The sequence below is a fragment of the Manis pentadactyla genome, chromosome 3, assembly GCF_030020395.1.
Source record: "Manis pentadactyla isolate mManPen7 chromosome 3, mManPen7.hap1, whole genome shotgun sequence".
NCBI classification, from domain to species: Eukaryota; Metazoa; Chordata; class Mammalia; order Pholidota; family Manidae; genus Manis; species Manis pentadactyla.
The window spans coordinates 8371561-8388619 of record NC_080021.1 but is presented as its reverse complement, the minus strand read 5'-3'; the positions used below and the strand labels follow the sequence as shown (position 1 = coordinate 8388619).

Genomic DNA, 17059 nt, shown 5'->3' with positions numbered 1-17059 from the left:
AAACATTTTCAAGTAAGCTAAGGAAGCACACATGTTTACCATGCCATTACATGTAACTGCAATAAAAGAAAAATATGGAAACCCTACAATGTCCCACAATAGGAGCACGGCTAAATACAATGGGGATATTTCCACTGTAACCTTGGCAATTATACTAAGGAAGGCAGGTACCAAAGGAAAGTGAAATCAATTTTAGTAAAGAAAGTAAGCCAGGAACTTCCATTTAGCAAAATGTATTCAAGGACAACGACCAGAAGGAAGTGCTGAGAAATGCACGTTTTGGGGGCTGGGAGGTAAAGTCTGTGGGTGCGCCATCACTGTGTCCTTTTAGACTTCCACTAGGTCGCTATGATGCAATCCCAGCAATAAGCAATGCTGGTCAAAATAATGAGGAGGGGGATGAAGACCACAGTGAGGAGGAGCAGTTAACGAAACAAAGAGCTCAGGGATCAGGGCTGAGCTGGAACTGGTCACAGCTCACCAGCGCAGGCCCAGAGGGCCCCCACCTACCTTGCTGGATGAGCGCCTCGGCTGCCAGCTCACCAGTACCCACGTTGGCATACTCCTCGCTGGGGTGCTTCCTGTTGTAGTGCCGCTTCAGAGAGCCTGATATGTTGCACGAATAATGGCAATGGGCACAGCGGAAAGGCTGCAGGGACAAGGAGGAGGGGTCACGCAAAGGTGAGATAGAGCCACGCGAGGGAACAGACAAGCTGCCCCCCGGGTCCTCCTTCACTACTCTCTCCTCTGCAAGGGTCTGACACCCTGAAAGCTGATGAGCAGGCTGCCCCCCTGGGATGTGCTTTTGGGACAGTCATGACCTCAGAATGTTGAGCCAGGTGACTAGGTGCGGCATCCCCAGGGCTGAAGGGTTCTCTGCCATATCTGCTTGCTTCCGTTTCTTTCCCTTTTCTGGTCACCCCAGAACTTACAGTGCTTAGTCAAAAAGAAAATTTTTAAAACACAGCAATCTAACACTTTTTTTATGTGAGTAACTTTCAAATTAGCTCCGTTTACAATTAATTTCCTGATATACTTGCTTCTTTAACTAAACAATTTCCTCTACAGTATTTACCTACAAAGGACTTGCAGAAACACAAGTGTCAACCCACCACTGTCCACCAACAGGGAAATCCGTATGGTAAAATCTATTTCCAGCCCTCCACCTGGGTAAGACCAGGCATTCTTCAGGTTAAGGACACAAATGGGTCCTGCAGCCTTGTCTGCCATCTTGCACACTGCTTTGGGGGGCTTGTAAAATATGGTGTAAGGGAAGGGGGCCTGCTCAGTCCTCTTGGGGAGCCCAGTGAAACCCGGACATCAGCTGGACGATGCATGTACACCCAGATGTCCTAGGCCATGCCTCATTCCCAGCTGGGACAGTATTAGTGTCCCTTTGAACCGCATGCTGTACAACTTCATGGCAGAATGCTATGTTTGTACTGTCCTGTTGCACTCAGGGCGCATTTGGTAGCACAGGCAGCTTCCTGGCCCCTGGGGAAAGCATGGAAATGCCCCGGGGCAGCAGCACTCTGACTGGCACAAGGCAGTCGGAAAGAGCAAGTTCACCTGACCTCTGGCACTGACCTGCAAAGAACCGCAGACAATCGGCGAAACTTCTCTGAGTGCTGAGCTTCTCATATAAAATGGGGATAATAATGCTGCCTTGTAAGACTGAGGTGAGGAAGTGATACAATGTAAACCACCACCGAAGAGGCCACAGAAAGCACTCGTGTACATCAGCACTGTTACACCACTGCAGTGTGCCTGTGGGAGCGGACGCTCCTTGTGTCTATCAGGGCCTCCAAACCCTTGACTCCTCAGCCCTCCAGGTCAGCAGTCTCTCACCACTATGGCCCAGAGGAGCGAAGCCAGCCACAGCAGGGCTCTGAAGGGGAGGTACAAACAGGGAGGGAATGGCCCCCTCCTGCGCTCTCATCAGCCCCCCTTTCAATGGTTCCTCCCTTGCAAGGGTACAGATGTGTTCATGTCTTCCCACTGAGAGAAAGAGAGAAATGAAGGGAGGGGTGAAAGAAAAACCATACCCTGCCCATGTTTAGGTCACTGCTCTCCTGGCCCTTTGCCCCAACCAGCCCACCTCAGGCAGGGCAGTTTCTGCCACTGCCTAGGCCTTTCTCGTCCCTTGCTGCCATCAGGGACACCCTGCACACCTCTGCCACGGGCACCGCCAGTGGTCTTGCAGACCTCGCACCCACTCCCTTCCTGCCTCCTTCAGCTGGTTGCTACCTCCCACTGAGACGTTTGCGGCAGGGGGACACCGCATCACCGGGTTCTCGCCCACTCTGAACTTTCTTGGTTTATTTTACTGTATCTGCCTCCCAGGTTGTAGGAAGGCCTGGCTTTCTCCACGGCTCTGTCCTGGGGCCCGTGTGTTCCCCTGCTGTGGCTCCAATGATTGTATTTACGTGTTGATATTTAGCTCATTGTGATCTCTCCCAAACCACAATAGGAATTTTCAACTCTTCCAAGTATCTCTATGGGGATATTCCACGGGCACCTCAAAATAAACATGCATAATTCCAGACTCACTATCTTTCTGAAAATCAGCCCATCACCCAGAAGCAGAACCCTGAGCATCACCCTAGACATGTCCTTCTCTCTTACAATTCAACTAATAGCTGAGTCTTGCCCAGGCTTCCTCAGAAACCTCTCCAGAGCCTGGCCCTCCCCTCTCCACCTGTCACTCCAGCCCAGAGAAAGGTGTACCCTGGCCTATAAAGGAAATGCTGTTATTCCCAGAAGGGCTTTTCTGGGACAGAAAGACACAGGGAAGTTAATCCAGTGAGCCAACCCTTTCTGAAATGGGGGGGGGGACTCCACCCCACATGAAGGCCATCCTTTGGTCTCAGATACTTTGTGCTGCACAGCATGTGCTCCACTCAGTCCTCCATGTAAGAGATCCCTAAGCTTTAGCCCCCCACGAGTTTATTAAACAAAGGACCTGGAACAAAGGCAAAAAATTAGGCTCTCTCAAATCTTCTGCATACGTGGATGTCTTATTGCCCTTGTCTAGCTTGGATTAACACATAGTCTACAGGCACACACCTGATCATCTACATTTGCTCTCTTACAACACTAAACTATGTTTTCTACCTTTATGTTGTATCTACCTACCACTTCAGCATCTTATTAAAAATAATAAAGAGAGAAATGTGGTATCCACATATAAATCAAGTATAAAAATCAAATGTGTATTCATATTTGAACTGACTGTTTATAGTTCATAATGCATGAGCAAAACCAAAAGTTTCTGTGATGACTGCCCTTGTACTGTTCACCATGTAACTTATTCACTATGTAAGAACTTGTTCTCCATGTAAGAACTTGTTCGTTATGCTTCAGAAGATTGGAGACAGACGAAAATTAGGCTTGGGGTGGATTAATGATTGTGCATTGAGCATTGACTCCCCTATACAGAATTTTATTGTTGTTAACAACCATTTGATCAATAAAAATGAGAGATGCCCTAACAACAACAACCAAGAAAAAGTACACACTTCCAATTGTAAAATAAATAAGCAACCGGGATGTAATGTATAGCATAAGGAATATAGTCAAAATATTGTAACAACTTGGTATGGTGATAGCTGGTACTTAGAATTATCATGTATATAAATGTTGAATCACTGTGTTGTACACCTGAAACTAATGTAATGTAATACTGTGTGTCAACTACCCTTCAATAAAAAATAATTATCTAAAAAAAAAAAAAAAAACAAACAAAAAAAAAAAAAACAAAAAAAATTAGGCTCTCTCATCTATCTGCTGAGCGGAGACCAGGAGGTCTAAAATGCCACTATATGATTATGTGCAAAGTTAAAACAGAAATTAAAATATTTTCAAGTGCTTTCACCTCTAAGAAAATATTATGAAACTATTTTTGCAACAATTTGTTAACATTTTTCTATAAAAGTTAGCATTTACATAGAAATAGGAAAGACCCACCCAAATTGCGGTACAACCAGGACTGGGCAGTCAGTGGGCAGTCAGCAGGTGTGAGCGGCTGGAAGGGGCAAGTAAAGTGAGAAATGGTCCTGCAAACCTGACTTCAGGCTCGAGAGCCCACATCATCCTTCTTCTGGCAAAGCAGATAAACTGCCTCAAGAGAGTTTCAACTCCTTTTATCTCCTGCGACCCCTCCTTGAGAGAACTGCTAACAAGGAGAACTGTGTGCAGATTGGCAAAAAGTGTACAGATGAGCCCAAATGCCCAATCAGCCTCTGAGCTATGAATTTCTGTCAAACTCTTCAAGTTAGAAGGGATGCTTTCACAGACTGACTCTGACCAACCTTCCCTCCAAGAGGAGATGTTTTCCTGGAGCCTCTGACAGTCTGTGTCTTGGCCTTTGTTAGGTGCACCGGTTAAGCCCCGGAAGCCTCTTGCACTGCTCAGCAGCTCTGGGGGTTTAGAAAGATAAACCTCCCTCTTTCCCTCATTGGTATTCTCCTGTTTAGCCTTCATAATCTTTTGTTCAATCAGCAACCACATAACTTCTACTTGAAAGCTGCTCTACGGAACTGTGGTAACGGAGGTGCATCTGTACCCCTCAAACAGAGCAAGCTCAAACCTGGGAGGCAATGCCACATTTCAGCAGGGAATTCTGCTGGGGCTACTGCAGGGCAGGAAACGAGGGGGAGAAAGCAAATGACATCCTTGCACCCACTGCCAGACGTGAAGTCTGACTGCATTATTAACATCACAAGTATTGAGATCTCCTTTATGAAGCATGCATTTACTGACCTACTATGAGTCAGGCACTGTTCTCTCACCAAGGGATACAATGATGAAGCAGAGAGATCTGTAATTCTCTCAGAACACTTGAGTTTTTGGACTCATATACCAACTGCAAAGATGGAATGCTATCCAGGCAAACTAAATCATAAAACCTGGTTGCTAAGTCAGAAGCTCACAGGCAGCAAATGACTCTAGATCTCCAAAGGGAAGTTATTTATTGAGAGCTTTCAGGCCAGAAGCTGACCTAGAGTTAGGAGAAAGAAATAAGCAAGCTACAACAGTGGAGTTCATGTGAAACAAAAGATCAAAGTTCTTACTGTGGCCGAAAGAGAGTGATTCAAAAACAAGACAAGGAACCCATTGCTATACTTAGTACTCAGCGTTGCACTGGAGTTATTAATTACTGTAACCGTGTTAGTAAGTACATGTTATTATTACTACTATTTAAAAATTATTGATAATCATTACTATTTTAGCTAACATTACTGACAGCCACCATATGCCAGGTAATTGTTTTGCAGGATTAATTCCTGTAAGTCTTACAATAAACCTCATGTGATAATTACAAGTATTATCCCCATATCACAGGAAAGAAAACTGAGGTGCAGAATGGTTAAGGAGTTTGCCCAAAGTTTCCATCTCCCAGCCTGCCCACTGAGCCTGCACTGGAGTTTGGGCCCCAGGCCCAGCCAGCAATAAAGAGATGACTGACTTCCCACTGGCCATGATTTCCTGAGTATCTGCCTCCCCTGGGAGCTCCACTGAGAGGCATGGTTTGGTATTGTTGCATTTCTCAGACATAAGGCAGCTGACATCTAACCATCAACTTCTGAAAAATAAGGACCACCATGGTAGGCTAGGAGAAATGGAGGTAGTCCTGGAACATCATGATGAAGCAGGGGCTGATGGGAGCTGAGGACAGACAGCAGCCAGATCAAGTGGGATGAGCACTGGGTCAGAAAAGTGACTTCAGGAGATGTGAGTCTCTGTGAGGTGTCAGGCAGGGGGTAACATGCCAACTTCACATTTGGGGTTATCACTCTGGAAATTAATGGAGGGTGGACTTGAAAGGAGCCAGATTAAAGGCAGGGAATAAAGTGTCCAGTGTTGCAGTGATGCAGACCAGAGATACAGAGATCCCTATAATATAGATTTGGGATTATAGATTCGACACCTTTACACAGATTATAGGTAAATAATCTGGGCATATTTACAGAGCCTAAGAGGAGAGAGCAGAACAAGAAAAGAGAAAAAGGAAGAGCAGGTTCAGAGAGACGGAGGAGGTAAAATCAGCCAGACCTGCTGAATGAGATGCCCAGTGAGAAGATGGAGACAAATGGCTCCCAAGTTCCCAGCTGGGCTGATAGGAGGAAGGCAGCCACCAGCTGTGGGGGGAGCTCCCTGCGTGAGGCAGAGGGAGGCTGTGAGTGCAGGACTCTGGGCGGCCTGGATGCAGGCCCAGGAAGTGCTTGGAGACACAACCAGATAGCTCAGAGGAAAGTCGGAGCTGCAGTTACAGATCTGAGCACAGGCACCCGGCAGATGCCCTGAGACGGGACACCCCCAAATAGGAGAACGTGTAAAGCAGGGAGGAGCAGCATCAGAACAGCACCCTGGAATCCAGGCTACAGGAAAACAAGATGAGTTCATGAGGCAGGACAAGAGAGAATGAGAGCAAGTGGGGACTCAGAGTGTCTGGAGGGAGGGAAGGCAGAGTCAGTACCAAGGAACCCAGTATGGTAAGGCCTGGCGAGGACCTCCCGGCCCTGCCCGCTAGCGGAGAGGGCATGTGGCCTTACAAGGAGAGTTTAAGTAACACTGAGAACAAAAAGCTTGGTCAAGAAGAGAAGGCAGGAAGCTGGATTCTGGGACATGTTTCAATGATGCAAATGATACACCTTTTTCAAAAGGTGCATCAAAAGATCTTTCTCAAAAGGTACAGTGAAGATCATCAATTTGAGTTGAAAGGAAAAGTGCAATTGAATTTGTTAAAACTGAAATTCTAAGTTCTCAGACTTGTGTGAAGAAATCAGGTAAAATATACTGTTTCACAATTTGAGGATTTACTCTTCTGGTTCTTTGAACAGGAAGAAAGAAAAGAAAAGTGGAAGAAAGTCCTGTCTCGTATATAAAACTGGGCTGAAAAATATGACCAGAAGACACCTAACTTCATCAAAGAGGGGCTGATCCCGTTTCCTATCGGCATCCAGAAAGAGGCTTAGAGGAATGTTGGAAAACAGATGAGAAGCCGTGAGGAGGTGATATCTAAGGTCATGACATTGGTAACCCCAACTTAAAAAGCACAGGATGGCTTTTTGGTAAAAGGACATGCTGTTGGGCTGACTGTATTCACAGAAAGCAGGAGGACTCTCACCAGGTAAGACCCTGCAGTCTGGTGTGTGACCAAGTATATACCACAGTCTCGCAGACGTGAGCCCTTTTGTGAGGGGCCTGCCACTCTCTGCAGAGGAGGGAAAAGGATATGACAAGGGGGAAGGTCTGGGATGACTACTAAGGAAAAACCTGTGGCCACAGGTCACGACTTCATCACCTTAGTTCAATAAGAGTCAGTGTAGAGACAGAGACAGAGACAAAAACAGAGAGACAGGGACAGAGATAAAGGAGACAAACCACAAATCTAAGTGGTATCTGGGTGAACTTGGATCCAAAATGGAAGAAAAAGTTCTGTAATTGTTACAGCCTATATGAAGTGGACTGGCAGGTAAAAGACAATGTAGATTGTGCTGGAGAGAAGCTGGATATCAGAAGTTGGACACCTTTACAGGGTAAAAGACCTTCAATCATTTTTACATCAAACACAGGCAGGAGATAAAGTCAAAAAGCATGAATGAACCAGGAGCTGGGAGTTTGGGATTCAGGTGTTGGGTCCACCACTAATTAGCTGGGACGCCCCGGCTAAACCCCAGTGCTCTGGATTCCCTACCTGTGAAATGGGAAAACAAACCGTCCCTGCCTACCTGGGGTGAGTGGCTGTGCTTAGGGGAGAGCAAGACGCATCAGGCCTCATTATCACAGCACTTTCTCAATTCATTAGGAAATTCGCCTTTGTTAGTGGTAATGACATGAAGCGTCTCCTGGTGAGTGCCATGCCCACTGCCCCCTCCCTCCTAGAGGAGCCCCCCTCTGTGCGGCCGTGACCCTCCCCAGGAGCCTGGTCGTTGAGGGATGCAGCTGGGTCTGCCTGAGGCTCCAGACTGGTCCCCACACCAGAGGCGGTCTGTAAATGTTAACTATTATTATGGCCATTATCATTCTCAGAGTCAAAATGTAGTACAAAATTATAGGAGAAAAATAAGAAAATTAACCATAAAAATAAAACAGCAGCAAAAAGAAAAAACAATCTTCACAGGATTTACACGGAACAGTAAGTTTTAGTTACACATGCAGATGCTGTGGAGATGGTTTCATTTTATCTGTTAAGGAAAGGGTGCGAGGGGCAGGTGCATCAAAATCGTACTGCCTTCCTTAACTGTGATCAGGCAACCAGAGACACCGGGTCTAAAGCAGGCAAAAAGGGAGCTCCAAGATGACGATGATGGGGCCATAAAACACAACAGCAGACAAGTGCAGAAGGAAAAAGACGGGCATAAGTAAACCTGCCGAGAACAAGGAGGCGAGATGGTAGGAGGGCTTCTGACTTGGTCCCGTGGCAAAATGACCGCTTCTCCAGGTTGAGTGGTACCGACTGCAAGCCAGAGCTGCTCTGGGCAGCTGTGTCCACCTCCTCACTGCACAGGGGCCAGGATGGCCGGGCTCTCAGGGCCCTCATCTACCAGCCGTGTGACCTCAGACACATTCGCAAACTTCTGATGTTTCAGTTTCCTCCTTGGAAATCAGCAATACGGAGACACTGACAGCACCCAGTTCCTGGGAGAGACCAAAGGGATTCTACAGAGCAAAGTGCTACCAAGTGTTCAGAAGACATTCATCACTATCACACTCTGAGTAATGCTCAGTGAGTCTGTGAACTGCTGTGGTCTTTTCCACCTAATATACTCCCCAGAAAAGACTGTCACAAGAACCTAGATACCCTACCTGCACCCCAGGCTCTCCCAGGGGGCAACCCTTTGCTAGACTGTATGCAACATGAAGTTAGAATTCAAGGTCAAAGCCCACTGTTTCAGTGAGGTCTTCCCTCTTCCTCCACATCACTCCTTTAGGCATCTTTTCTTTCATCTGTGTGATGAAAATTACACTGAGACTAGACTGATGTTCTAACATATCACCCATAATCCAAAATGCCCAAAAAGAAGACTGCAGTGGGGGTCTCACTAACGACCAAATGACAAGGCCTGAGAAAATATTTAGTGTAACTCTGGCATTGCCAAACTTCAATCAGGTTACCCGGGAGGAGAGACGGTCTTGGTACTGTGCGTTTCTGGGGCTCTGGTCATGGGACACCTGCGGGATTCACAGTAGTGCTGCCGCAGCTGCGGACACCCGACAGGAACATGGAGTTTTTTCATTAACGTCTGAGGTAGCCATCAACTCCCTAAAATGTGGGCTGGCACCGAGTCTCCCTGAGAAGCATGCAGCTGGGCTGGGGGGCCAGTGGGCTCCAGAATTCTTGAGAACTTTTCCTTCGGGGCTCTTCTTCCTCACAGACTTAATTTCTCAGTTACACCTGAGACTGAGGAGGCACTTTCATCTCATCAGAGCCTGGAAAGGACAGGATGAAGTGAGAGCTTCTTCTGAAGTCTTACTTGGATGTTATTTCTGGAAGAAAACAATGAGAACAGATGCTTCCCCACTAGTTGCCATGGAAAGCTGTGCCCAAGGACATTTCTCACACCCTTTGAGTGGCAGGGGTCTCTGGAGTCAGGGAGACCTGGGCTCAGTCAGGGATCTACGAGTTCACAGCTGTGCGGTTTTGGGTAGTCTGCTCATTTTATCACAAGGAGTCGTGATGACAGTGTACACACAGCAACCTGCATGGAGATGCTCATCAGATTACTACTGACTATTTATGCACAGATGCTCGGGTAAGCTGCCTCATTTAGAGGAGAAGAAAGAGTACTATTCCATCTGCCCAAATATCTGCATTTCGGACTTGAGAATGTCCACGTTCATCTTTGGAGCAATGGAAGAAGACCAGATGAACAAGGGAACTAGAATTCACTGGTGATGGTGACAGTGATCCTCGAGTGTACACATGCCTCACAACTACCTTGAGAAGAGATAAAAATTCTCACCTTCCAGATGGGGAAGCAGAGGCCTGGGGGATAAGTGGCTTGCTGAAGGTTAACCAGTCAGACACCAGCAAAAGCCAGGGTGTGAGCTGAGGTATGTCTGACCCCAAAGCCAAGGGTCCCTCTCAGCCCCTGGAACACTTACTGCGAACACGCACCATATCCACAACGACCTCCCAGCTGGTGGATTAGATGGACGATTTCTGCAACTTTTCCTATAATAATGTATTTTCAGTTTTGCCAATGATTGTATTTCTAATCACAGGATTGACAAGAAGGTTCTGTTTTCATGGTAGTATTTCCCTCACAGAGTTATGACAGCACAAACTACTCGCCTTTTCTTCCCCGGCCTCCCTAATCCTGCCTCAGGGACCCGGCTCGGCAAGGCCTCCTGTCTGGATGGCCCATAGAATGGCCTGCTCCTACCACTACCTCCAAAACTGCAGGTGAGACCCAGTTAACAACACTGCCATACTGTGATCCATCATGCCTGCACTCCCACAGATTTCCAGAAAATATACCAGAAGAAAATTGCACACTGCCTTTGACAGGAATCTCCACTGAGAGATTTCTTGAATATAATACAATAATGAAGCAAGACTTACTGAGCCAGACATAAGGAGACAACACACTTATAGATATTAAATCTGCTCTTTGCTAGAACAGCTCCTGCTGGGCTGTACGAGCCTCCACACCATGCAGGGCCTACTCACAGCAGTGTGTCAACAGCACTGGGTGAACCGAATGAATCCCATGACCCTGGACCACACTTGGCTGCCCCAGGACTGAGCATCTCACTTCCAAAGCAATTACACATGTTTTATCTCATTTTAACCTCACTGCCCCTTGCTCCTCTGAGGGAAGGGAAGTGCCCAGAGCTCAAGGCCACACAGGGAACTGAGACCAGAGCAAAGAACCAAGCAGGGCCCCGTCGTGAGAGAGCTGTTGTGGACCCCTGCCCTTGGGGCTACAAGGCCTACAAGGGAGCTCAGGGTCCCGCCTCCATTCAAGTGTCTCCCATGCTGACCCTATGACACCCAAGCCCTGCAGAATCTACTCATTTACCCACTCACTCAGCAAGTATTTACTAAGTGCTGTCTATGTGCTGAGAATAGAACAAAAGCTAAAACAAAGTGCCTCACAGAGCTTAACTTCTGGCTTAAAATCATGAACAAAGTAATACATCATCTGCCAGATATCGTCAAACATCATGGAGAAAAATTAAAGCATGTGAACCCAGACCAGGAGGAGGTGAGAGACTCCATGGCTTTCTGGAAGAACTGTGCAAGAAGAGGCAAGAACAGGAGTGAAGCCAGGAGGCGGTGCACAGGCCGGACTGCGGCTGCAGCAGAGTGCGCAGTGGGGATGCAGAGGATGAGGCATAGGGGACCAGGCCTGGAGCCGCGTGCACCGCCTGGAGGAGCTGAGCTTCAACCCCGAGTGTGACTAGAGGCCTCTGGGGTGGCAGGTACAGGCAGGGTTCATTACACTGTTGTCTCTACTTTGAGGTTCTCTGATAAGCAGTTATTCCCCAAGTTGTTTCATACAACCTAAGCGATAGGAGGCGCACTGGGAGAAGAGGAGGAGGGCTTTCTGTGGCCAAATAAGTTTGAGAATCCCCAAGTGCAGTGACCCTCCACGCAGCACCTACCAGCATCCCATGGTCTGATGGGCACTCTGGAAACCTCTGTCTCTAGCCATCGTCCCCCCCACCTCAGGTACCTCCCCAGGCAGACCAAGAGCTGCCTGTCAGGTGCCGGCTGCCCTGACACACACTTCTGAGGGCCGCCCACAGCAGCTGATGGAGTACCTGATGCCAGAGACTCGCAAAAGCAAACCCCCAGGCTGGCTGCTGGCCTCGCCTTCCTATGCAGTGGTAAGTGTGCCCCTGAGGAACCTCTTTTCCTCTCAGAGAAATTCTTCACATTGAATCTCTGAATTGCCAAGTTCCATGCCCCCCACATCAAAGCTAGCGGTCCTTGTGAAACGTTTCGGATGATGGCATGGTCTGGTAGACTGAAATGGTCCATGGACATCCAGAGCACAGGGCACGGCCTGCTCTGAGAGTCACTTCAGCAGAGCCTCGTGCAGGTCCCTCGCCCTGGGCAGGTCAATCACCACAGACTGCGCCTGCACCCCTGGGAAGTGAGCCACTCCAAAGAGAAAACATGCATATTCATAAGAAAAAGGCCTGAGGTTGTAAATTATAAGATACATGGTGATGCTTGTAAGAGAAATTCCTAGAAAGCATTTGCATCTGGAATACTGGCTCCCTCCCCTCCTTCTCCAGCCTGAGCCCAGTGGTGAACTACACACATGTACAATCATGAGTGAGGACTGGTAAACTGCCCCCAAACTGACATATAAACACAGAGCCTAACAATGCAAGTCACAGGGCATAGACAAGGGGAAAGAGACACAGAAGTCGAAGCAAAGAAACACACACCAGAAAGGACATGGCCAGCATCCCAGGGGACACCAGGGCAAGCAGGCTTCCCTGGACTCACGTTCCTGATGGTTAGATTCTAAAGAGGTTTGTACCAAATATTTCACACAATGCTAAAAGTGTGAATAAGAATATCACTCCCTTCTCCTTGTCCCAATGGCCACATGCAATGCAGGCCATTAGGCACTCCACATGGTGCTCTGCAGCCTGAGCCGTGGGTCAAAGCCACCCCACTGCCATCTGTGCAGGAGAGAAGAGCCCTGTGGTTTTTAGACCTGTCTCTTCAGGATTTATAAGCCTGAGAGCATGAGGTCAGGGCTTCATTCCAGGGTCAACTGCAACAGGGACAAAGCCAGCCAGAGGTTAAGGATCCAGAGAGCAAAGAGACAGGTCTTCATATTGTTTAACAAAGACAGAGGCATCTTTTGTAAAGCAAGGCCAGAGGCAAATTAAACAATTTAAAAGAATAAATGTTTTAAAACCATGGGGTACCACAAGTTCAAGAATGGCTTGCATTGAAGCAATTATCTCATCACAATAAATAACAGTGAATCAATCCACACTAATTGCTTTTCATGCTAGAGCTTAGGAGACTCCTCAGCATTCTCTTATTATTGATTTTTTGGTAACCGCTTGTGCTGTCAAAAATGCAGTATTTCCAGAGAATATACTGGACGCTATTAGAAAGACAGGATTTTAATTTAACCTAAGACAGTCCAATTTCCTTCTTTTTTTTTTCAGAAGTGCTTCAAAAATCTAAAACACAAGGATTCTGAAGATGGCATGACAGGTTTTTAGCAGACATTTCAGTTGAAAACAACTTATTGAATGGCCCCTTCGGCCACCGCTGGGGCTGCCGCCCTTCCTCCTCTTACACACAAATACATGCTTAAGGGAAAAAAGAAAAGCATGTCATCTCAGCTGCTTCATTTTCATGCAAATTAAGAACTGAAAAGCAAACAAACACCACTAGAGACCCTACACTTTACTCCTTACCCTCTCTGCCCTAAGGTTCAGCAATTTCCACTGAAATCGGAAAACGATGCAGCTGCTAAGTTTACACTCAGTCAGCATTTTGCTTGAGTTTTCATAGGTAAACACACACCTGCAGATTTATATGATCAAAGCAGTGAGAGGATGAGAGGCAACAGTGCCCCTCTACTTGGCTTGAGAATGAGAAAGTATAACGGAAAGAGAGGAGCTTTGTCTACAAAGGGACAGGATCGGATCCCCGCTCCGGCACTCACAAACTGCTGCTTTATTCTTGGGTATGTTACTAACCTGGACTCTGGGCCTCAGATTCCTCATCTGTAAGCCGAGAATATCAATACCCACATTACAGGGTTTCTGACAGCAAAATAAGGTAACATACAGAAAACACCTGCCATAATGCCCAGCGCAGGCTGCTATAAAGGGCAGGTCCCCATCTTCTCAATTTTGACAGTAGATATTTAACTAGACATTTGACCTTGTGACAGAACTTTCTGAAAAAAGACAAAACCATCTCCCTGGTAACAAGCAAAGTTATAGAAATAAAGATATGGTACCATAAGCAATACCAGATGATTCAGCTTTCTGAGCAAGATTGAGAATATCAGACTGAGGATCAACTTGAACTGTTTATAAATGTGTGGTTTTAAATATTCTGCTGATTTGAGATCATTTCCGCACTTCCACTCTCTTGCTCTCTAAGTTTAGACTGGAAACTAGGAGTCAATTACTTGCATAGCCACATCCTGGCTGACCTCATCCAAATACCACCTTCGTTCAATTTAGCATCCAAGTCCCTTAAGATGAGCTCAGTTCCTGGTGTCTTTTGTATATGTAACTTGTTTCAGCTTCAAGTGGACACACTGTGAATGCCTTTGGGACCCATTTCACCATCAGGAATGCAACCAGGGCCTACACTAGCTCCCTTTGATTTGTGGGTATCAGTCGGCCAGAGAACTTTCTGGTTACTATAGGTTTTACGTGATAGGATGATACTATATTAACCCAATTAAAATATGACACGGCTTTTAAAAAATGTTAAGGGCTGGGCTAATTAATTAGCTGGTCTCCGGTTTCCCACCACTCAGCACATGACCTTCTTGTAGCAACTGACACACATGCTGTTGCTTTGAATACATGTGGCTCTCCCCAGACTCATAAACCTGGCAGACAGAGGCCTGGCTCCACCCCAACATCCCCTGCTCCTGGCATAGGGCTTGGCACACAATGGGTGCACAGAAAAGGTATGTTAAAGGAATGAGTAAACATCTCATGTTTTGCATCAAAAATTCAGATGCAAATTTAGTACTTTATTTGTACTTACTCAGTCTTGTAAAGTTCTAAATATTAAACTGTGGTATCAAGTACTCCATATAAAATTCTCAAAAAAAGTTCATCAATGGTAATAAAATCGACTATTGAAATCTCCCCTACTTCCTATTAGTTTTAAGAAAATACTTGCATTATGCAAATTTTAATTGGACAACAGGTAATACATTCCTCAGGCTTCATAATACGAATTTTTGAGGATTAAATGGTTTTAGATACATATCAAATGTAAGTTAAATGTAACAGTGCCTTTTCATGAATATGGCCTGGCTGGTCCCTTTTACAGGAACATACTCGTCTGCATCTGAGGGATTTATGGCCACAAGAGAGAAGGCCAGCCCTCACCTTCTGGAAGCTAGGGCAGAGGAATGCCCAGAGCCATTTGTCAAACAAGCTGAGCCTTGTTTCAGAAATGAAGAAGTCTAATGTAAAAAGGAGGGGTCAGCACTGCACTGTTTCCAAAATGCACAGATTTTGAAAGTTGCTGATTTCAGACTGGGTTTTTTTTTTGCAGACTTGCACATACATTCACACCAAAATTCACAGCAGAATTTTGACTTGCTTCCTGCAAGTCAGGAACCTCTTGGGTGTACTTGGCACCTCACAGAGCAAAGACCCAAAGTGCAAACTCCTTCCATCACTGGGGCCCTGTGACATCTCAGTGCAATGTAAACAACAGGCACGCAGCAGTGCCCAGGAGAGAATGACATGCCAAGGGCAGGGCTGGCCCCTTGGCAGAGGAGACCAGACTGAGCAGATGGGTCCAGCCCCACTGAACAGCACCACTCAGGAGAGACACTCTATCTCTTAGAAGGTGAATTTATGAAGAGCTGTATCAAGGAAACGTGCCTGGTAAAAAGGTCTCTGGGTTAAGTGGCATACTTATGTGGTCAGGCACGTTTTAAAGGAATGTACCAAATCAGTGGAATTAGGTGACTACAACTCAGTTAGCAAACAGAGCATGTCACAGGCACTAAGAACCTTAAACAAAAGTGTGATAACCTTAAACAAAAGTGTGATAAGAGGATGACACTGTACAGACATGGCAATAGAGATGAAAGAGAAAGGAAGAAGCCGGGTGGAGTTTCAATAGAAGGAACCTGAGAAGGACGTGCCAAGACTTCTTGTAAGCACGTGGTTACTACTCACGATCTGTAAGCGACAAGAAGAACTGCTCTCCGCCCTCCCACCCCCACCCCACCCCCCGCGCCCCCCCACAAACAAGCACAGCTCTTAGGTATCGTGCCCAAGGGCACACAGCTGGTCAGTGGCAAAGCCGGATTCCTTCTATTCATGCCACAAACTCCTCAATACACTGGTATTATTTTTTGCTTTAAAAAGTATTTACAGTATACATTTGACAGTATAATTTTTAAAATATATCTAATATTTACTTATATAATTAACCTTTCTTACATCTTTTTTTCCTGTTTCTTTTATTTTATAACTTCTTTTAACATTTTTTGACCTTCTAAGATGTGCCATACCCACTACTCGTACAAATGGCTCTGCTTTTAATATCTTCAACATCAGGAGACAGATATTACCATCGGCATTTTATAGACAATAAAATCATATAAATAAGTAAAATAACACAGCCTGCAAGTGGCAAGGCCATGATTTGAACCTGGGTCTATCCGGTTCTAAATCCTGTGTTTTTTGTATGAGATCTCATTGAGTGCAAAGATTTTCAAATGTCTAACAGAATCTCAATGGACTCCCAAAAAGCAATTTGTTATTACCTTCATCGAATGATGTCGTCGATGATAAACATGTTTACATTCTGCTTTGACATTGGGTAGTTTCTAAAACATCATTTTTATTTACAGTTTTGTTGTTTACTTAAGTTTACTGAACAGGTAAAATGTTCACTTCACCTGGTTCAAAAATTACATGCAGGGAAAAGGGTTGCTGCCCTGACCTCCCCTCCACCCAGTTTCAACCCTCCCTCCCCAACAGTAATATCTCTTCATTTATTTTGTGTACAGGCTTCCAGAGGCTTTAAAGCAAACATAAGTAAAGACAAACATATCATTGCCCTTTTTTACATCAAAGGAAGTAGACTATATGCTGTTCTAAATCTTGCTTTTTGCACTTGACTACACACCTTAAGTATCTTTCCAAGGAAGTAAATGGAGAGCTTCCTTACTCTTTCTTGAAGCTACACACCACTCTGTTGTTTGATGTCCCACTTGTGTCTGTTCACAAACTACTTGCTCTATTCACGAACCTTTCAGCTGTTTCCCATAAACAGCCCTACACAGTCATCCTTCTGTGTATCAGCAAGTGTGTCTGTGAGATAAGGTCTTACAAGAGACACGGCTGAGGC

General features: G+C 46.0%; 1 protein-coding gene across 11 annotated transcripts in view; it reads right to left on the bottom strand.

Moving 5' to 3' along the window:
* ZFAT (zinc finger and AT-hook domain containing) overlaps positions 1-17059 on the bottom strand; it is a 317588-nt gene that overhangs the window by 65220 nt on the left and 235309 nt on the right. For all 11 annotated transcript variants that reach the window (XM_057497721.1, XM_057497719.1, XM_057497722.1 and 8 more), the window contains one exon: positions 511-649. In XM_057497721.1, coding sequence (XP_057353704.1) covers positions 511-649 — 139 coding nt within the window. The remainder of the gene's footprint in view (positions 1-510; positions 650-17059) is intronic.